Source organism: Vigna unguiculata, chromosome 3, assembly GCF_037176805.1.
Source record: "Vigna unguiculata cultivar grain cowpea cultivar isolate G323 ecotype 2 chromosome 3, ASM3717680v1, whole genome shotgun sequence".
NCBI lineage: Eukaryota > Viridiplantae > Streptophyta > Magnoliopsida > Fabales > Fabaceae > Vigna > Vigna unguiculata.
In genome coordinates, this window is record NC_140794.1 from 21539813 (window position 1) to 21562451 (window position 22639).

At 36.4% G+C, this 22639-nt stretch overlaps 2 protein-coding genes and 1 pseudogene across 4 annotated transcripts; 1 reads left to right on the forward strand and 2 right to left on the reverse strand.

Annotated features, from left to right (window-relative positions):
- Positions 1–3260: 3260 nt before the first annotated feature.
- On the reverse strand, positions 3261–8947 carry LOC114177695 (transcription factor VOZ1-like). 3 transcript variants are annotated; one of them, XM_085671287.1, is made up of 6 exons: positions 8869–8918; positions 8686–8744; positions 7817–8074; positions 7471–7620; positions 4388–4886; positions 3261–4262 (listed from the first exon to the last, which is right to left on the reverse strand). In XM_085671287.1, exons 3-6 carry the CDS (start codon positions 8042–8044, stop codon positions 3709–3711), a joined length of 1431 nt encoding a protein of 476 aa, XP_085527413.1. In that variant the 5' UTR covers positions 8045–8074; positions 8686–8744; positions 8869–8918; the 3' UTR covers positions 3261–3708. The 3 variants fall into 3 exon arrangements, with proteins under 3 accessions (XP_085527413.1, XP_027918965.1, XP_027918967.1); XM_028063164.2 differs by having other exon boundaries at positions 8686–8947; XM_028063166.2 differs by having other exon boundaries at positions 7817–8060; positions 8686–8929.
- Positions 8948–12678: 3731 nt separating this feature from the next.
- LOC146887579 (uncharacterized) lies at positions 12679–14664 on the reverse strand (annotated as a pseudogene).
- A 6569-nt stretch (positions 14665–21233) lies between these two features.
- LOC146887580 (uncharacterized) lies at positions 21234–22352 on the forward strand. Its single transcript, XM_085670289.1, has one exon. The coding sequence runs from the start codon at positions 21234–21236 to the stop codon at positions 22350–22352; it is 1119 nt and encodes a 372-aa protein (XP_085526415.1).
- The last annotated feature ends 287 nt before the right edge of the window (positions 22353–22639 follow it).

Below are 22639 nucleotides of genomic sequence, written 5' to 3' on the forward strand. Positions count from 1 at the left end.
CACACCAAGTTTAATCAACACAAATATCTTCAGGTCTTCACATCTTCATCAATTTAACATCACTTCATCATGTCATTATTCATTTATCTTCATCAAATCTTCAAGCATCAAATAATTTGTGCTAACAGAGAATTTCGCTCAATGGCATATCATTTCACAATAGATGAATTTTATACAGTTGACTGAACTCAGACTTCATTAATTTCTCAAATTGGTATTCCTCTCTTAGTGCTTTGGTTCAAAACAGTTTTGCACATGAAAAAAGTATTAATTCGTTCAATTGATCAAATTCTAAGTTTTCCAATCCATATAAAATCTCACCAGATGATTCGAGCATCAATTCACATATATAACATACCAATTCACATCAAAATATACACATCAACTCAGATTCATCAAACGGTCCATATTTTTTCAACATGCAAAACATCAAATTTATCAAACTCAGTCACATAAAAAACTAGTTTCCCTTACTTGACCATGTAGCTCTCAAGACCCAAACAGTTATAAGAACTCCAAACTACCTCAAACTATACAGGATGTTCTATCTACTCATAGAAATATGAAAAAAAAAATCAGGACTTGCTATTACGATCACTAATCAACATAGATTCATATAGAAGATTAAAAAGACACATGCAAGCGGAAAAAACCTCACATGTAAATTGAAGAGCTCGCCGCAAGGATCACTCCTATGATCTCAATCAAACAAACAAAGGACATTAGAAAAGTGGTTTATGAAAATATGATGTGTTTTAAAATAATGAAACTTGTTTATATATATTAAAACATTTTAATATTAATATAATCAAGTTTCACTATTTTTAAACCACTACCAATTCTAAAAAGTCATTTTCTAGGTTTTACAAACATTCTTATGAGAAAAGTTCTTTTCTGAATTGAAATAAAAATTGTTTATTATTATTAAAATATTAAATATGGTGATAAATTAATGATTTTAATAAATTTTTAGAAAATATAAGCAAATATTTTCAGTAATATATTTTACTAACTATGCAAATTTTAGGTATTTATAATAATTGTGACTCTCAGGTATAAAATGTTTCTTTCTTACCGAATAGCTTTAATGATTAAGTACAAGCTATTTATTAGAATCATTACACAAAAAAGAATATAAAGAATTAAGACGAGAAGAATTAGTTCAGAAATATCATAATATCTCGTCGATTAAAAATGTATTAAAAAAGTTGTATCATTTTAGACATCAGTTCAAATTCAATAACTTTCGAATTCTCGATTAAATTTACAGTTTAATCATCAATTACGAATTCATTTGATTAATTATTCTTTTATGAAACATATTATATCACTCATAATTATAGTTATTTAATTTAACCAATAGTCTTAGAAATTTTGAATACGCAAACTACATATGGAAAAAATTTAGTATTCAAGTTGATTTGATTAGACTGAAAAATTACCTTACTATTTGATAACTAGTGAATAAAAATATTTGGGTTTATTGCACAATATTCTCACTACTAAGAACTAATATTTCTTAAATATACCGTATAAAAAGATTAATAAAATAAAGATAAAATTACACAGCTACCCCTGCATTTTACTCATGTTGCACCCATATCCCCTTCGTTTTTGACATTGAAAAATGCTTCTTAATTGTTTGTGTCTCGTTGCAAACTTCTCTTTTGTGCTAAAACATCATTACATGAGTCATGTTATTGCACATGACATTTAAATGCTTTTCGTTTTTCCAAAATGCCCCATTCCCAACAGTTGTAGTTGCTGAAGGAAAAAAGCACTGGAAGCTTTTGGCGAAATTGGAGGAGCACTTTTCTGTAAGCACGAGTGAATGTAAGATTCTTTTAGGTTCTTAACCATTAAATTTTAAGAACTGATGAGAATAACAAATAACTAATAACTAATAACAATTATTTTTGGAGTAACTTGATTTCTCCGATGTATTTTTCACCTGTCATTTCATGAAATTAGTCTTCCGTACGACGTGATAAACGTGTAACATACAAAAATAAAAAATATGTTAAAATACTTTTTTTTTAATTTTTGTAAAGTTTTCTCAAATCAATTTTAATTTTGTATTTGTGTTAAAAAAAATCAAATTTTTTGTTTAATTTGATTTTTCTTAACACCATTTCAATCATTAACAACCGTGAATAGTTAATTTTTTTCTTTTAATTTTTTTTATTTTTTTTAACTTTTTTTTATTTTTTAAGATGTTTACGTGTCAATCTAATAGTGTGCTATATGTCAGAGTCAATGTTTTATATTCAATTTGATTTCTATATTCATTATTTTTGTTCAATTTAATTTTAATTTTTGTTAACATAAACTAATTTTGTCGTTATACATATTGAAACCAAATTTAATTTTTATATTAAAATTCACATTTTTATTAAATATTTTTATATAATATATTAAAACTCACATCATTGTAACTTTTATGTAAAAAATTAAATTTGGTCTCATCTTCGACAGAGACAAAATTAGGACTAAATTAAACAAAAATAATAAATATAGAGATAAATTGAATTTAAAATATTAACTTTGACAAGTAACACATTAATAATTTAAACGGTATTAGCAAAAAAAAGACCAAAATGAACAAAATTGACAAAAATTATGACATTTTTTAGCACAAAAATAAAATTATGACTAATTTAACAAAAATTGAAACAAAAATGTATTTTAACATAAAAAATAAAAGCGAACTAATTGAATATAGACACATTCAGACAATGAGATACTGAAATAATTCGCTAAAAAGAATATAAGCACGCAAGTTAAGAACGAAAAAAGAAATAAAAAGGAAAAAGACCAATCTAAAACTAAAGTTATGCTTGGCCATAAAAAACAGATGGCAAGGGTAGTGGTCGTATCAAACTAGGCTACCAAATATGTATGCAGTTATGATCGTAGGCTTAATGCAACAAAAGTGGGAAAATCCTTGTAAGACGATGACGTTTTTATATATTTGCACGTTGTCACCCTAGACTAGAATCTAGACTCGTAAACATGAACGACTTTACTAGTCTAATAAGTTAACTAGCATTTTCACAACCGCAATTAGGACTATTGGTAAATATAAAGCCGAAGCTGTCTAGCATTATCCATCTAACAAGAAACAAGAATAGTCTGCAACTGCATAATTTCGCTAAGGATCCCACAATCTTAATCCTCAAATAGTATGACGAATATTGCCATTCAATAAGATGGATCATTCAAAGTTACTTTCTCTTGGGTTATAGAGAAATTACACAGAATGGAACTAAAACAATTTTATTACTGAGCCAGTATAATGTATCCTTCGAAGGTTTGTCCACAGCACCTAATACCAGAAAATACTGTAATAATCAACATACATTAGCATGATTTGGAAAATAGAGTCAGCTGAATCACAGCAATCTTTAGCCTAAACGATAGTTCAATTCGGGTGTGATGCTAATGAGATTCTAGCATTCACCAAATTGCTCGTCATATATACTATACAGCAAATTTTGCAGTTAGAATTCAGCATCCAGCAGCTTCTAATGCTGCACTCCAGTGAGAATGAGCTATTCACAAAATATCTCAAGGCAAAAAATGACCTTGATTTCGGGTAACTTAGAAAAATGATAAAATACCCAAACATCGGGCAGGCAAAGTAAAATCCAGCACAAAATAATGTATAACCAAGTCGAGTGCAGCATATTGCCGATCATTCAAAATAGATCATGTCCCATAGTAGTCGCCCATGTTCTCAACAAGATATTCATATGGTGCAGCCAACCCATACTCGTACGCTCCATTCAGTGTGGTCACTCTATGTGAAGTTGAATAGACACCACCGATCCCAACTTTTGCATTAACTTTGGCTCTGCCTTTGGCAGCCCTTTTGTTGTCATGTGGAAACTCAGCAGAGAGCCTTCCCATCTGCTTCTGCAGATCAGCAACTGAATCATTAGCTAACTTTGTCTTGGAGTTCTTCTTACCATCAACAAGTTTCAGTTCCAATCGGTACAAGGCACATGCATCACACTTGCTAATCTCGTATTCATAAAGGTGCCACTCAAAATGGTTCAGTGGTTGTGGATCCATATAATAGGATCTCTTCAGCCCTCCAAACTCATTCATGACTTGCTTTCTAGATTCATGCCAACCACGTCCACTATAATCTGGCAATGACCTTTGTTTTCTGTTTCCACTCTCAAATGCTCTACGAGGCTTATCAAAGAAGAGCCACTCCCTAATTGTCTCACCCTCAAGAACAGACAGATCAAAGAGCTCTGCAATCAAATAAATGAATTGATTCAAAAGAAAGAACAATCTTGTAAACCCTTGTACCAGATACATCTGTAAAAAGTAACCTAACCCGTCAACCAAAGAAAAGGGACTAAAAGATCAAAAGTACCAGGCGCATTCCATGGAGACTTTGCAGTTGCTGCTCCCTCACATTCTGGGATGCCAACATCTTTTCCTTGTGCCTTTGCACTAAGGGCAGCAAAAAGTAAATTATCCTTCAAACCAATTCCCCCAGGTCGTAGAACCGGGGCCATGCCTGGTGGCCCTTCATTCAAAGCTAAGGCAGCATGAAAGCTGCTGCAGTAGTCTTGACACCAGTCCAACCCTTGTGCAGGCCTTGGACAGTCCCAAAGTGCACATTTTGGGCCTAAGAAAGCAGAAGGAGGAGGGCAGATACTTGGTAGGTAGCTAGATATATGAGGAATAGCCTCCTCCTCACAATAACCTGTACCATTAAAGCCAGTGTAAAAGCCATGATCATAGTCCTGATGCAAATCAAACTGATGATATTCTAAAGCATGTCCATCTAGGTTGTTAGCTGCCGCATTTTGAATTGAGGTGGAGTTTTTGCACTCATCAATCAACGGGAAATCATGTTGCTGTTGGCCCTGATTTACATTTAAACCAGGAAACTAATTACAACCACAAATGAATCTAATATTGAAAATAGACTGATATTGAAATACTGCACAGAAAACGAGTAAAACCAGAATAACCATCAGAGCCTATTAGTTTCCATTATTTAGAAAATATTTAAAAAGACATTAAGAAAAACTAGCCCAAAGCATATTACAACAGAAAATAACCGCTCAAATAGAGTAGGTAATCTCAACTGCGATCCAAAACAGTATATACTTTCACATGACTCAATCACACAATTTCTTCTGACAAAGATGGGTAAGAAGGCATATATATCAGAAAGAAATGTATATTATACACAAAAATTTATGTCCCAAAATTGACTAATTAGACAGTTAAACCAGAAAACCAAGGACTTGTCCAAATATATATTGCATTCCTAATGCTTGGATACATATAATGCATCACAATAACCATCAACAGCCATCTAGCTATTTGAGTGTTTCCCTTGGCCAAGGTTCATGGCAGACCCCAAACACATACTCCCTCAACCCAGACCAAACATGTCAAACCACCCAACTCTACAAGTACCATTGACTGTTTGGCAAGTCTTGTTATCAGAAAATTGCAAAGAAAGCTCTGATTATGCCTTCTTGCAAAGAAAGTTCCTCTTACATCAAGGTTGGTGATCAGTGGCTGTTCCATGCAGCTTATCAAAGTCAACATTAAAAATTTTAAGCAACCCATAGAACACGATAAAAAATAACAACTTCAGACAAAGCCTTATTTATTTATTTCCAAGTCTATAAACTGAAACAACTACAATTCAAAGGCCCAATGTTGGTTCACAGGTAAAACAAAGAACATACTTGAATTAAAATACTGCACTAAGGGTACAGTCAATCTTTGTCACTTCAACTATGTGCATAGTAGATAAAAGTAAATGGGTACATGTATGAAATTAACAACTCAATTTCCACCAGAAATATATGAAGGTTTGGGATTATCAGGTGCAAGGGCTATTAAAAATTCATGATTGTTGGAAAAACCACCTTATTGTGGTCACTCCAAGTGCGAATTAGTTGTGACACCATTAAGGTTTGGCCTAATTGCAGTGTCATTGATGATGTTTTAGTCCTACATTGACAAGAGATATGGTTTAAATATTATAAAGCTAGGACAGTCTTCACCTAACAAGCAAGTTTTGAGGGGTTGGTTTAAACCTTAAGTACAAATTCCGAGACTGATGATAATTTTACAAATTAGATCTATTTTCTGAATAGTAAATCAAAACAAATCATCAATTATAATATTGATGATCAGTCATTTAAAGTATATAAATATATATTGTTATATAGTATAAACAATAAATTAAGCACAGAGATAAATTATTTCCTCACTTTCTACACATTAATTATTAGAATTCTCCATGCTCATCTCACTAACCTCTAAAAGACAACCTAGCAAGAAAGTGCCCTACTTTCATTCAGCTGTATCTTCTGTTATCCTCTCTTCTACCACAGTCCATCTAAGTTTCAAAAATCCAAGGTGTGCTTCACCTACTTTCCCCCAGCCTCATCATTCTTGCCACTGTTGACAGATCAAATCCTACTACCAGAAGGTCTTTGTCACTGTAATATCCCCACAGACCCTCAAGCCCTGATTGTTGATTTGTTGGGTTAAGTTGGTCCATCTGGAAAGCAAGTGAAGACACATCTGAGATCTAAGTCCCCAGAACCCTCCACTGACAAGATTTTGCCCACATCCAACCATCACCTTGGTTTATCCCCACAAAGATACTGTTGACCCACGAACCAATATTTGTATGACCAAAATGAGGGAAGAATTGAGATTCAAGCAATTCTGCCATTATTAAATCAATTTAACATGCAATTCCCACAAGATACTCCATATAATTCATATCAATTGAGTGAAGATTAGAAGCAAATCAATGAATCAATTTGCAACTCATACAATTCCAATGTTAAGGGTAGCCAAGAAAAAGTTGTGTAAACACCAACATACCAGAAATACTATGTTATATAACAAGAAGATAGTTGAACCTGTATACTCCCGATCAGTCACTATTGTCTACTTTACTCCTCTTCTCATTCTTAATATAATTCCCTCACCTTCTTTAAGCTCTCCCCCCAATCCCAAAAGGGAAGATATTGTCATGTTTTGCATTCTGCCTTTTTCTGTTTGAATGTATCAATTACATGACTTCAAAATAAATAACACATGTGATTCAATTATCAAGAAAGGAGACACAAGTTATGAAGTTAAAAAAGGAAAACATACATATATTATCATCTAATCCAAATATAACAAAGAATGCTAGACTTTGTTTGGTAAACTCTAAAAGTCAGGCCTAAAGCAACCGACTTCATGTTCAGTGGGAAAGATATATATAGGCAAAAGTGGGAAGGATAATATTTACAAATTCCACTGAACATTGTCAACCATTTCTGAAGCATACGTGACTTATATATGAAGTTAGAGTAACAAAATAGAAAATTCCAATCAATGCATAAACAACTAATGTCACTGCCACAGAGACCAGAAAAATGATTATTGCCAAAACAATTCTTCAAAAAAATAAAAGTTACTCACCTCTTGGAACACGACCTTACCCCCAGCCTGTAGTGTCTGATCATTTGGTTCAGGCTTAGGAGCAGCTAACGGACTAGAGGCATCATCTTCCTCATCACAAAGCTGCAATAGCCGACAGATATCGGTGGAGAATGACCCAAGACTGCCACCCTATATTAATCCATAAACACAACAGTTCACAATCACAACTTTGCCACAAAAACTGTCATTCAAGTTCGCACATGTCCATCACAATTGGAAAAGTACAGGTTAGAAACAAGCAACCATGATAGATATCTCAATTTTAAATCTAAAACAAAGTTCACTAGTTACAACTACCACGTTACAGCCATGAAAATTATCTTACTTGCTGCAACGAAGACGCAGGCGACGGCTCATTGAGCTCGGCCTTCCACTCGCGAAGCATTTGATGAACTTGCTCCTCAAGCACTGCAGCATCAACCGTGCGACTCTCCTTTCTAGCAAACTGCAGATCGAGGAACATAACCTGCAGGTCATCCACACGGTTCTTCGCCTTGTCCTTAAAGAGCCTGTGCGATGCAGACTTGCAGCTGTTCTTGGGAACCTTCTTCATTGCCAAACCTGATGTTCTGCCAACAAAACCCTACACTCACCAATATCACAAACTGAGTTACAGTCCATCACAATATATATATATATATATATATATATATACACACACACACACAGAGGAAACCCCACAAAAATGAACACAACTTGCAGACAAGTTATCATGATCAGAAGCATATTCCAGCCTCACAACCTAAAGACCATATATTCTAACACAAAGAATCTAACAACCCTACCGGAGGATTGGGTCAAATTCAAATTGCATTAAAAAATTCTCCCCATTTTCGAAAAATTAACCCACCGCCCTCCTCCAATAAAACATGTGGGCACAAAAACATTCACTATTGAAAAATAAACAAACCAAAACATAGATCCAAACAATCAAATTATTAAAATCCATCATAGCAAGAAATAAACCCAAAACCTCAAAAAAACAAGAACAAATTAACCATGCAAATAAACCCCAATTTCGATGAAAAGCAGTTCGAGCAACCACCGAAGCAGAACCGACCAAAGTCAATATTCAGTAAAAGATCAAAAACCCAAAACGTGAATTGAATGAAAAAATGGGACAGCAAGAGGAACAGCAAAGAAGTGGTGTTGATCAATTGAAAGGTAATTTTTGCAGGGAGGAACTGTGGTTACCTCAGTTTCCGCGATAATCGCAATAAAAAGAAAAAATATAAGATACTAGTAGTTTTCAGCTGAAAAAACAAAGAGATCAGCTTCGTCACACTGTCTCGTCAAAAAATGGAGAAGGTGAGGAAACTGATAATATAAGGGAATGGAAATGAGAGAAAGAGAGAGAAAAGTTTAAAGGAAATATGCTTTTGAGTTTGTGACTCTGGCTCCCTCCTTTGCTCACTCCCGAGACAATCAATGAGCCAAATGTTACAAACAGTGAAGAATATGAATATGCGTTTCTCGAAAAAATAATTGTAGAAATACTCTTTGGTTAAGAAGAATAAAGTAACTAATAATTTGTATTCTTAATTTACACCTTAGTATATGGCTCTTATAAAATGTTTAACACAGTATATTAAAATTATTTATTTTAAGAGTTTTTAACTGACAAGTTATAAGTTTTTTTAGTTAATTTGTAATTTTTATATTAATATTCTTTATATTTTTATTACTTATCTATTATCTTTAATTTATTTTCAGTTATTATTATCTATTTTTATTTTTCTAAAGATCAAATTATTTTATAAATATATAAGTACAAATATTAAATATTTATTTCAACTGTACTATTTTTTAATGTTTATTGTGTTTTTATTTAGTTCAAATTAAAAAAATATATATTACAAAATAGTTAATGTTTTATTTCATAATGTTTATAAAAAATAGGTTAAATTATACTTTTGGTCTCTATTTTCGTAACAAAATATCAATTTGGTCCTTCTATTTTTTTATCTCAATTTGATCCCTGTTTTGGGAAATTTGATGCAATCAAATCTTTTCCGTTAGCATAGTAATGGTGTTAAATGTGATGTCACGTGTTCTTGGATTTTATTTATTTCTTTCTTTCTTTCTTTCTTTTTTTTTTGAATTTTTTTTAAAAAAAAATAAATTTTATCACGTGTCAAGCTGACATCGTGCCACGTGGCAATGACAGTGTCACGTGTTACTATTATGTCAGATGTCATTTTTTCATTCTCAATTTGGTCATAATATTTTAATTTTTGTTTCAATTTAGTCCAATTTTTTGTAAAAATGTGCAATTTTGTCCCCTCCAAATTGAAACAAAAATTAACTTTTTTATAAATGTTATAAAAATAATTTTATTAAATTTAATATTTTTATTAAATTTGATATTTTTATTCAAATTGATATTTTTATTATATATTTTTAACAAAACTAAGTTTATTTAAATTTGTTTCGCATTCAACTTTACTTAAAATTGTTTTTAAATTTTAAATTTATTTGTTTTTTATTGTTACATAAACTAGTTAATTTTTTTTAACATTTATATATTTGTTATTTGCACACTAACTCAAATATTTGTATAGAAATTATTGAATTTTACACATTTTAAAAATATACAATTATTTAAAATATAAATTCAAATAAAAAACATTATCAAAGTATGATGGAATAAAATATCAATATAATTTATGATTTTTTTTGTTATTAGCATTATTTTCTATTAACAACTTTAAAACAATTTTAAATAAAGCTCAACGTAAAATATAAATTTAAATAAACTTAATCTTATTAAAAATATTTACTTGAAATATTAATTTTGATAGAAATATTTGTGTATATTTATATAGAAATTAAATTTGGTTTCAATTTGGAGAGGGACAAAATTGCTCAATTTTTACAAACAATTGGGATTAAATTGAGACAAAAATTAAAATACTGAAACCAAATTGAGACTAAGGAAATTACATATAGCATAACAGTGACACGTGATACTATCATTGTTACATCACACTATCACTGTCACGTGGCACGATGTCAGTTTGACAAGTGACAAATTTTTAATTGTTTTTTTTAATTTTAAAAAAAATTCAAAAAATCCAGGAACTGACATTTGACACCTCATTTAACGTTACTATACCAGAAAAGATTTGATTGCATCAAATTTTCAAAAATAGGGGCTAAATTAAAATATAAAAAAAATAGAGGGACCAAATTGATATTTTGTTACGAAAATAGAGACCAAAGATATAATTTAACCTAAAAACTATAAACAAACAAAATTAAAAAAATGTAATAATATTTTAACTAAAAAATAAATAAAAGTAATCAAAGTAAATCAAAGTACTAAAAACTGTAATAAGATTTTAATTTAAAATATAAAAAACTATAACAAAAATTATATAATTATCTTAGTTTATCTCATCTTACCCTTACTGATTACTTTATAAATTAAAAAAAATATATATTAAAATTAAAATAATTGATACTTCATTTCGTTTGTGAAAATTGTAAATAATAAAATTATAAAAAAAATTAAAATAACAGTAGTTTAAATTGAAAAATAAACATAAATTATGAAAAGTATTGAAAATTAAATTTAATTAATATTCATTATATTAATTAGTTTAAAAAATGACTTGATAAAAAATATAATTCTCTTAAAAAATAAATAAAAACACAACAAAATTTAATAAAAAAATTTAAAAACAATAGCAACTCAATAATAGTAAATAATTGCTAGAAAATTAAATCAAGCACACAGTTATAGATAGATAATTAATTATGTAATGTAAAATCTTTCATATATGAAAAGATTATCCGGGAGTATTTCAATAGAAGTGGATGATCATACTAGTACAAAACACTTTTATCCCTATATATACTATATTTATACAACTACTAAACATCACATGGCAGCCTTAATGTTGCTCCTCTACTCCGTGCATTATCCTCTTCTCTTGTGAAATACATGGTTTTAACATGTAAATACCAATCCCTTAACAAAACACACTAGGTTAAAGTGTGTGAGATTGATCGAGAGTTTGGTTAGCATTAGAGTATAGTTGCTACAGTGAAATTAGGATGCAGTGAATCAAAGAGGATCTAACCATTGTGTATGTTGACTTGGACATAAGTAGAATATGTCAGTTAAGCATATATGTTTTTTGGGTCTTACATTCTTCCCAACTTGAAAATTTTCGTCCTCGAAAATTGTACTTACTAGGAAATATATATATGGATACGACTTTATCATGTTGTCTTCCAATTCCCAAGTTGTTTCTTGTGTATTTTCATCCTAAAGCACATTCACCATATAAATCTCTTTTTCTTGAAGTTTTTTGACTTGGACATCTAACACTCATACCAACCTAACATCCAAAGATAAGTCTTCTCTGATATGAACCTCATCTTCTTCTAGCACATGTGTATGATTAGAAACATACTTCCTCAATTACGATACATGAAACACATTATGAAGGTTTGCCAACTAAGTTGGTAACGTAATCTCGTACGCTACCGAACCCATTCTCCTAGAATCTGATACGATCCAAGAAACTTCGGTGTTAACTTCTTCGATCTGATAGCTCTTCTAACACCAATTGTCGGAGTTACCCGAATGATGGAGGCATGGCTAAGGCCGTCATAGGGATTTCAGAGCAGTTGATGGAATCATGGTCAGGACCTTCAAAGAGATCTCGAATTAGCTTTGGATCATAGAATAGGAACTCCTTTTGTAATTTTGTAATGTTTATGTTTGGGCTTTATAGAACCATTAGTCGTCTTGGGATTTTTGGTGATTTAGTCCACAATATATAAGCCCTTGTTTTAGCCCACTTTTGGTGTAGGAACAAATCTTAGGTCAACTCTAGGTGTTGACTTTTGTTGATCCAAGTTTGACAAAAACACTTCACTACTCGGCCCTACCCTACACAAATTCCTACTCTACTAAAGATGCTCCAAAATAGACAGAGAGAAAGAGTTTTGCTTCACCTTGCATAGATGACTCTAGCTCTTCCTCTTCAAAAGGATTTGCCCTCAAATGTTCAAGTTTTCTTGTGAAGATCGTTCTTCATCTTAGAGATGTTTGGCTTTCTTACCCCCAGGTCAAATACCCTTCTACAAGAAACAAGAGACAAAGTAAGTGTGACTAGAATAATCATCCAAAGCATGTAGCTCCCAAGGATCATACACCTTTGATAAAATGAATGATCAATGCATTGGAGTTGGGGAACATTTCTTTTTAAGCTCTTGTTTGGCTTGTGTTGAATCCATGTGTTTTTAGAGTGACTTCCCTTCTCAACACAAGGTCCTATTTGGTCTTGTCTTTCCATTCTCTTAAGGAAGATGGAAAGAAGACCTGTTTTTAATCTTCACATAAGCCTTTGGCCCTTAACATGAGTTCTCTTTTGTTGGGGGACTCATTGGACTTGTGTGTACTACTTTGACACTTAAAACATTTGATCTCACTTTTGTGTGTGTAAGTGTCATGACTTTTCTTTTTATCTTTTTCTTGTTTTATCTTCTTTCTCATTTGCACTTGGTCCTCTTCCACTTGAGAAGGTGTGAGAGGATGAAGTGTAAATTTTCTCTCCTTGTGAGTGATGGTTATTTCATTGGTATGGCCATTATGAATGGATTTCATGTCAAATAATGAAGGTCTTCCCAACAAAATATGACAAGCTTTCATAAGGACTATGTCACAAAGCATAACATCTTCATAATGCTCTATGGAGAACTTGACTTCCACTTGTTGATTAACTACCATGTCCTCATCATCATTAATCCATTAAAGTTTGTAAGGTTGCGGAAGGGGCAAGATAGTTAATGCTAACTTTTCAACCAATCTAGTGATACAACAATTACAACATGAACCACATTCATTATAAGAGAACATGTATTTTCTAAAATTTTACAACTTCTGTAAAAGATGTTCTCTTTTTGGGTTAGATCTTGGGGACTAGGTTGATTGTGGAGAGTTCTTCTTATCATACAAGTTTTCCCATTGCAAGGGTAGTCATCCTCAACTTTAGGTGTGCTAATCTCTTCACTTTAACTATCACTATCCTCATTTTGGCTACTATATACATCAACAACCCTTAAGATTATGGTCCTTTTGGTGGGGTATTATGATGTAATGTGACCTCTACCAAGACACTTGAAACACTTAATGTCACTAGTGCGAGTGTGTAATGATGTTCCTTCCCTTGGCTTATCTTTTTCCTTCTCTTCTCTTTTTTCTTTTCATAGGTTTCTAGAGGGTTTTTCTTCTACCACTTTCTTACCTTCCCTCTTGTAGTCCTTCTTGGTAATAGGGCTAGAGTGGATAGTTTTAAAACCTTTTCTCAAGAGTTGTTGCTATACTTTTATGCACATTTGTACCAAAACATTCAAATATTGGTAGGGTAACAATTCCACTTTATCTCTAATCTCAAGATTGAGAACTCTAATAAACCTAAAAATGGTGGTTTGTTCTGCCTCTTTATTATCGCCCTCATCATGAAAAGTTCCATCTTTTGTCTATACTCCTTTACACTCATGGTTCTTTATTGGAATCGTTGGAGTTTTTCCATAAGCTTCCTATGATAATATGAAGGTACGTGCCTTCTTCTCATGGCAGTTCTCAATTAATATTAGACTTAAGGGGAATTGGAGAGTCTTCTTTCTCTCACTAGGGAAGTCCACCTATATATGGAATTCCCTTGGGCTTAAGGTTGCTAGGGAGACCTTTCTTTCCTTGCTCACTTTATGACACTCAAAAAGTTGTTCTACTTTCATTTCCCAATCTAGGCACGCCTCTACATCTTATTTCCCATGGAAATGAGGAAAGTCCACTTTAATCTCTCTTTCACGTCCCCTTTTGTTCACTCTTGGTGGAGGAGATCGATAATATTGATTGACAATTCTACTATCCTCCTCATAGTATGTGAGTTGGGTAGAAGTTATGGAGCTTCTCCTTGATTGGCTCCTAATTCTCAACCTCTCTTGAATATTTTCCTCTCTTTGCCCTAGTATTCTTAGCGTTTCCTCTAGGATGGCAAGATGAGCATCCCTTTTAGTTTTCTCCTTTTCTTCTAGGATTGCTACTTGCTTCCTCCAAAGTTTAAGTAATTTTAATTCTTGGGCCAAATGATTTAAACTTGGTTGGGCCTCTTCACTAGAATCACTCCCAATTCAGTAGGATGGAGCTTGAGACATGGTTAAGGTTGTAAAAAAAAAAATAATGCACATACAAACTTGTATTTCAAAAAGAAATTCCTTAAGAGACTTAAGGAAGTAAAAGGATCTCAAGTCCACTTCTAGGAAAGGGGGGAGAATCACTAAGAATTACTTAATATCCACACCTTTCCTAGCCAAAGTTTCTTTTGCACAAAAATTCTTAAACGAAATTAGGTTTTATACACGAATAGACACACACTAAACTATAAGCAATAAAGAAAGTAAATTAAGAAAGCAATTAAACTAGCTATATGACCTAATGATGGAGTTAGAAGGAACTTGGAACCTTCAAAACCTCACCATCTAAAAAGTTTTTAATATGGTATAAGAGGTTAAGGTTAGGATATGGGATTTAGCACCAAAGACTCCCTCAAGACACCTAACTTGGCCGTGAGATTCAAGTCTTAAAGCAAAAAAAAATTTACAACTCAAAAATTGTTATAATATCAAAATGGTGCTTGTTCCTATCCAAGGTGTTTCACTCCTTCTCTTCTTATCTCCTCCTTAAGGCCTTAAGGTCCAAATGGGTCTCCAATCCCCCGAGATGCAATCTCTAGGTTCAGTTTTCCTCTAACTATATTTATCTCCTCATCAAGGCCTTAAGGTCCAAATGGGTCTCCAATCCCCCGAGATGCAATCTCTAGGTTCAGTTTTCCTCTAAGGAAAGATCCTATGCTAAAAACCAACAAAAAATGAGAGTTAGATTCTAAAGAGAAGGCAAATAAAGGCCAAAATGAACAAAAACTCATCAAAAGGAATTTTGGTAAGACAAAATTGAAGATTATTATGAATACAAGCAAGAAAATAAAAGCTAAGAACAAAGGTTAAGCCCTAAAAAAGATACACCTAAAGAAAGACACTAGAATGGATGCACAAAAGCAAAAATAACTAAAGTAGAAAAAATGTGCTTCTTGTTTTCATAAGCAATGAGCTAACTATACACTATGGACAACTTTGCTTTTGCTGCTTTGCTTTGGCAAGGTAGATACGTACTCAACCTAAGATCTTGTAGAGGGTTGATGATTAGTCGACCTCAAAAGTGCACCACCCCCTAGTTTCTTATAAGTTATTCAACTGAAGGCTTAGGATTGATCTTGTTTTGAAGGGGTGGATAAGTACCCAGCCTAAGGTCCTGCCGAAGGTTGGGGACTAGTCTGCCTTATCTAGTACAATCTTATTTAATTATAGGTTTAATTACTCTTTTGGTCCATATTTTTATCCAAAAATGTCAAATTTGCCCTTCAGTTTTCTTAAGTTTTAATTTGGTCCTTATTTTCAAAAAAAATGATTCAATTTGGTCCTTTTTGTTAAATTTCTTGAAACGAATCAATGATTTTTTATAAAAATTGGTACCATAATTACCCTCAACTCAGATGAGACCTACTCTTTCTATATGTTATTTACCATGCCTAGGGTGTTTGCCATCAAATACTATAAACACATCTCAAAATAATAATTTATGTTTTTGTTTCTAGTTAATCTTCTAAATTATTAATAAATAATTGTATAACTCTTGTTAGATATGGTTAAGATATCATTAGATATTGTTAGTTATAATATTATGTGTTAGTTTTAAATGTAATGTTCTTAGGCCCATCTCTTTCTTTGTATTTTACCAATATATATAAATGTCTAACCCTATGTGCTCAATAAACATTAGGGATTCATTATAGGTCTCTTTCGATTTTATTTTAACATAGTATCAGAGTCATGAGTTGGAGTCTATTTTATCAAAGTCTTTTGTTTGTTTGGTCTATTGTTTGACCTGTTATTAAATCACCAATTAATGTACAATCCTATGCTCGAAATGCATATGCCTTGACATGAGTGGAGTGTGTTAGAAGTATCACATCAACTAAAGATAAGATCAGTTTAGAGTATATAAATGGGTGCAAACATCACCTCGCAAGACAATTTTGTAAGGTTGAATTAAGCTTAAAATTCATTTCTTTCTTAACAAATCTAAAAGAAAAAAGTAGAGACCATTTTGAAAATTTTAAATAATTTTAACATATACTAATAGTTTAATGTGTGTGTTATATTTGAAAAGTGATCATATAAAATTAAATAAATAAATATATACTTTAAAAAAAGAAATACTTATATAATTTATCAATAAATTATATTTTATTGCTAATTAATTTATGATTATATTTAATTTTTGTTATTGCATTCAAATATTAGCTTGTTTATATGGTGTACCACACCTAGCCAACTCAACCAAATAATAATAATAAACGATCACCACATCTACACGGAAAATAATTCAGGTAGCTGGCCCAGGCTGACCTAAGCCTAACCGGCCTAAACTGATAACCCAAGCCGCTAAAGGAACAACCAGCCTAAGACGACATGCGAACAATGGCGGCATAAGCCGCTAAAAAGGTAATCGGACTACACCGACCACTCTAAGAGGCTTGACGAAACCAAAACACTCCTAAAAATCAATAAGCCCACAATAATCAGGACTAAGGGCCTGGGCTAGGGCCCAGGCTCACCTATGGCCCAAACCAGGGCCCAGCCCGTGGAATGGTCAAACACAATTAATAATCTATAAATATACTTGGACCCCACGAATTAAAGGTACGCATTCATTACTTCCTTAATCACCTAATTTGACTTTCTGAGAGCTTTCACTGACTTAAGCTTCAGAGTCCCTTCTGTAGGTAACCCCTCCCGGGTCCAAGCAGACATATGCCAACCAGGAAGAGGCCTACTGAGGAGATGGCGGACTATATGGGTAAGGTGACACTTGTGCCTAATTTATCTTATTTGTTCTCTGCAGGAACAATTGGCACCCACCGTGGGGCACAAGATAGTACCTTATCAGCCGCTTTCTCCGAAGATAGTTTCTACCCGCAATAGAGCATAAGTTAACAAGCAAGTTGAAGCTGGCCCTTAGGACTTGCTAATATCACTCTGGATCTGGCCGCCATCCTAGACGGTCAAGCCAAGATGCAACAGGAATTGGCTGACTTGAAGAAGTGCAGCGTTGATGAGATAGAAGCACTGCGACAAGAAAATTTTCGCCTAAGGCGAAAGATCGAAGCCGATCCCACTCAAAAGGGAAAGGCCAAGGAAACATCTGAAGCTGCAGGGTCCCCAGCTTTCCAACCTACTAAAGAGGAAAGCGAGTACAATCCTACCCCACACACCTTCACCACCACCCAACAAACTCCCATCCTCTCAGCCCATCCTACTCACTTTCACTCCACCCTCCCGGGACATACTGCGGCCACCACCCCCGCCGTCACCCTCCTCACCACTCATGTCCCCTACAACATGCCCACCACCCTACATACTACTCATATCCCACCCTACAACCCTCACAACCTCCCTACTACCCACATCCCTCCTCACAACTTCACCTCCACTTTTCCCACCCTCGTCCACCATCCCATACCTCCTCACCCACTTCCATCCCACCAACCCAGACGTCGTCACCCTTTCACCAACTTCATCGCCAACACCCCCCTCTCCACCCAGTGGGAACCCTTCACACTAGAGCGTTACACTGGTGAAACCGACCCCGAGGAACACCTCAAAGTCTACATCACCCACGTCGCCCTCTACACTTCCCATGACGCAGTCTTCTGCAAAGTCTTTCCTACCACCCTCAAAGGCCCCATCCTCGAATGGTCCAAGACCCTCCCACCATACTCTATCAACAGCTTCGACACCCTCTCACACATGTTTACCACTCACTTCGCTAGCAGCCGCCCGCACTAAACTACTACAATATCACTCCTCGACGTCAGGCAAGAATAAGGCGAGACGCTCCAAGCATTTATCGATCGCTTCAGCAAGGCTACCCTTCGCACCTCACACCTCAATCAAGAGATGATACTCTAGTGCATGGCCCTCACCCTTCAACCCGACCCTTTCACCAACAACGTCTACCTCCACCCACCCACCTCTAAGCACGAGTTGAAGCGGCGTGCCGCCGAATACGTCCGTATGGAGGAAATGCAAACCCTCCATACAAAATTTTGCAATGTTTGCGCACCCACTACCGCCAACCCCACCCCACAACACCCTCCCCCCGTCCTGATCCGAGACCCCGAGACCACGAGAACCCCGACAACCTCGCTTCACCAGATACGCTCCCCTAAATGTTCCCAGATCTCGCTTCCTTGATGAGGCTTTATAGGCCGACCTCATCCTACCACCACGCAAGACAACCACTCCCCCCAACGCAGACATGACTAAATACTGCCGTTATCACCGCAACCACGACCATACTACAGAGGACTACAAAGCACTCCATGATAAAATCGAAGAACTGGTGCGTGCTGGCCACTTTCGCCACTTTGTCCGCAGAGACGATCACTCTTCTTGATCCCATCATCCTCCTCGTCCTGACTACCGACGCCCTCCCTGTGACTCTCACCACAATAAACGCCCACACCAACCCACAAACCATGACCCCCAACCGTCTCGCATCGAGGTCACCCCTGCCGACCCTCCCCTACGCGGCACTATCAACACCATCTCCGGTGGTTTCGCTAGTGGAGGCTCTACCTCTTTCGCCATGAAGCGAGACCTCCGCCATATCCAATCCATCAACCACATTACCCATTCCCATCACAGATGCTGCATGCCTCCCATAACCTTCACGGACGACGACTTCCACAGCCTCGATCACCAGCAAGACGACCCTATGGTCATCACCATCGAAATAGAAAATTATGCAGTAAAAAAATTCCTCGTCGACCAAGGCAGCTCTGTTGACATCCTTTACTGGGCAACATACCAGAAACTTCAACTCCCAAACACCGCTATGGTCCCATATGATGAACCAATTTATGGCTTTTATGGGGAAAAAGTTTCCACTCGCGGCTACATTGACCTCCATACCGTCTTCCGTGACGGAGCCCAAACCACGACCATTCCTATTCGCTTCCTCATCGTCGATGCGCCTACATCCTATAATGTCCTCTTAGGCCGCCTTTCACTCAACACCCTCGGCGCTGTTGTCTCCACACCTCATCTGGCCATGAAGTTCCCCTCCCCATCGGGCGACATCCTTACCATCCATGGCGATCAACGCCTTGCACGCGAATGCTACATGGCCAGCCTATGCCCACAGATCCCCATCCTATAAACTAATCACATGGAGCGACCACCCGACTTTGAGATCGCTCTATCTAGTGATGACCTAGACCCTAGAGTAGGAAAGGGATGTCCGCCTTGAACCTGTTGAAGAAACCACTCCCCTGGAGCTCCCTAATGGCCGCACCATCAAACTCGGTACTAGGCTTAAATCTGAACAGCGCGACATCATAACACCCACCATTTTCCACAACTCGGACCTTTTTGCTTGGTCAGCTGCTGACTTACCTGGAGTTGACCCTCAAGTGGCATCCCATAAGTTATCCATTTACAAGGAGGCCCGGTATGTCTCCTAGAAAAAACACAAACTTGGCGAGGAGCGACGCCTAGCGGCCAAGGTCGAGGCCAATAAATTGTTGAGTGCGGGGTTTATCGAAGAAGCCCACTATACCACTTGGCTCTCTAACGTGGTCCTGGTCAAGAAAGCCAATGGCAAGTTGCGGATGTGTGTTGATTATACCGATCTTAACAAAGCCTGTCCCAGAGATGCCTACCGACAACCCAATATTGACCGACTCGTCGACGGCACCGCTGGTAACAAGGTCCTCAGTTTTCTTGACGCATACTCCAGATACAACCAAATTCCCATGGCCGCATCCGACATGAACAAAACCGCTTTCATTACAGATGACACCAATTACTTCTACAAAGTCATGTCGTTCGGTCTTAAAAACGCAGGAGCAACCTACCAACGACTGATGGATAAGGTCTTCAGCCACTTGATGGGCAAATGTGTCGAACTGTACGTTGACGACATGGTTGTGAAATCCCCCAGCCATCACCAACATGCTCAGGACTTATCAGTAGTCTTCTCTGCGTTAAGGCAATACAACCTCTGCCTCAATCTCGATAAATGCGTTTTCGGCGTCGACCATGGCAAGTTCCTTGGGTTCATGCTGACCCAGCGCGACATAGAGGCTAACCCTGAAAAGTGTAATGCGATCATTAAGATGCGAAGCCCAACCAGCATCAAAGAAGTACAACACCTCATAGGCCGCCTCACAACCATTTCCTATTTCCTTTCCAAACTAGCCGAACAAACCCAATCCATCATACAGCTGCTAAAAAAATCTGCCAAGTTCACGTGGAACGATGATTGTGAACAAATTTTCCAAAAGCTAAAAGCCACCCTCAACTCACCACTTATCCTTCATAAGCAGAATACTCATCAACCCCTATTGGTCTATATCACCGCCACAGTTCACACCGTCAACGTCGCACTGGTTCAAGATATAGGCGGCACCCAGCACCCTGTTTACTTCGTTAGCAGAACCCTACAAGACCCCGAAACCAGATACCAGATGGTGGAAAAATTGGCCCTATCCCTGGTACATGCAGCCCGTCGCTTATGCCCATACTTCCAAAATCACAACATCATCGTCAAAACCGATTACCCAATACAGAAGATATTGTAGAAACCAGACCTTGCAGGACGAATGTCGTCCTGGGCCGTTGAGTTGTTTGAGTTCAACATCCGTTACGAAATACACAGGCCCATCAAAGCTCAATGCCTCCTGGACTTTGTCAACGATCTCCAACAAACACCCGCTGAGGACCAATGGACGCTTTATGTTGATGGTTCTTCAAATCCAAAGGGGGCAGGTGACGACATTGTGTTAGAAGGCCCTAACGATATCCTCATCGAAAAATCCCTCCACTTCGCCTTTAGGACATCCAACAACCAAGCCGAATACAAAGCCATCCTCGCTGGCTTATCCCTGGCCCGCGAGGTTGGTGTCAAGTCGTTAACATGCAAAACCAATTCCAAGCTTACTGTAGGACATCTAAACGACGAGTTCCAGATCAAAGACCCCACCCTTCTACAATATTACCATTTGGTCCGAACAGTCGTCCAGTCCGCCTTCGACCAAGTCCGCATCCAACACATTCCTAGATCTGAAAACATCAGAGCCGACATATTATCCAAACTAGCCAGCACCAAGTTAAAAAGTCGTCACCGATCACTATTACAACAAACGTTGTCCGCTCCATCCATCATGAATACTTGCCATAACCTAACCCAACACCAAGCCGACAACTGGACCACTCCTTACATCCAATACCTCCAAACTGGTAACCCCCCACCCAACATTGACAGAACTTGGATAACTAAAGCCGCCAGGTATACGATGATAGGTGATGACCTGTACAAACGCGGATACGACCAACCATTTCTCAAGTGCGTCACTGCAGAACAAGCCAGGTACATCATTAAAGAATTACACGAAGGCATATGCGACTATCATTCCGGCGCACGCACCATGACTACCAGAATCCTTCGCGTCAGTTACTTTTGGTCGACTATAGAAGCAGATTGCCAAGACTTCGTCAAAAAATGCAAACCCTGCCAGAAACATGGCAATCTCATTCACCAGAAACAAGAACAACTTCATTTTATACTATCCCCATGGCCTTTCGCAAAGTGGGGAATGAACATCCTTGACCCCTTCTCCCCCGGCAAAGGCCAAGTAAAATTCTTGATAATAGCCGTCGATTACATTACCAAATGGATAGAGGCCAAACCAGTAGCCACCATTACAGCCCAGCAAGTCTAGCATTTTGTTTTGAAGGATATTATATGCCGATATGGTGTCCCACATACCATCATCATCGACAATGGCCGACAGTTTATAGATAAAGAACTCGCTAAATTCTGCACCGGTCTAGGCATCAAACACATAACCAGCTCTATTGAACACCCACAGACCAATGGGTAGGCCGAGGCGACAAATAAGGTCTTACTAGTGGAGCTACGCAAGCGGTTGGACAACGCCAAAGGTCGATGGCCAGAAGAACTAGTAGAAGTGATATAAGCCTACAGGTGCACCCCTCAATCAGCAAC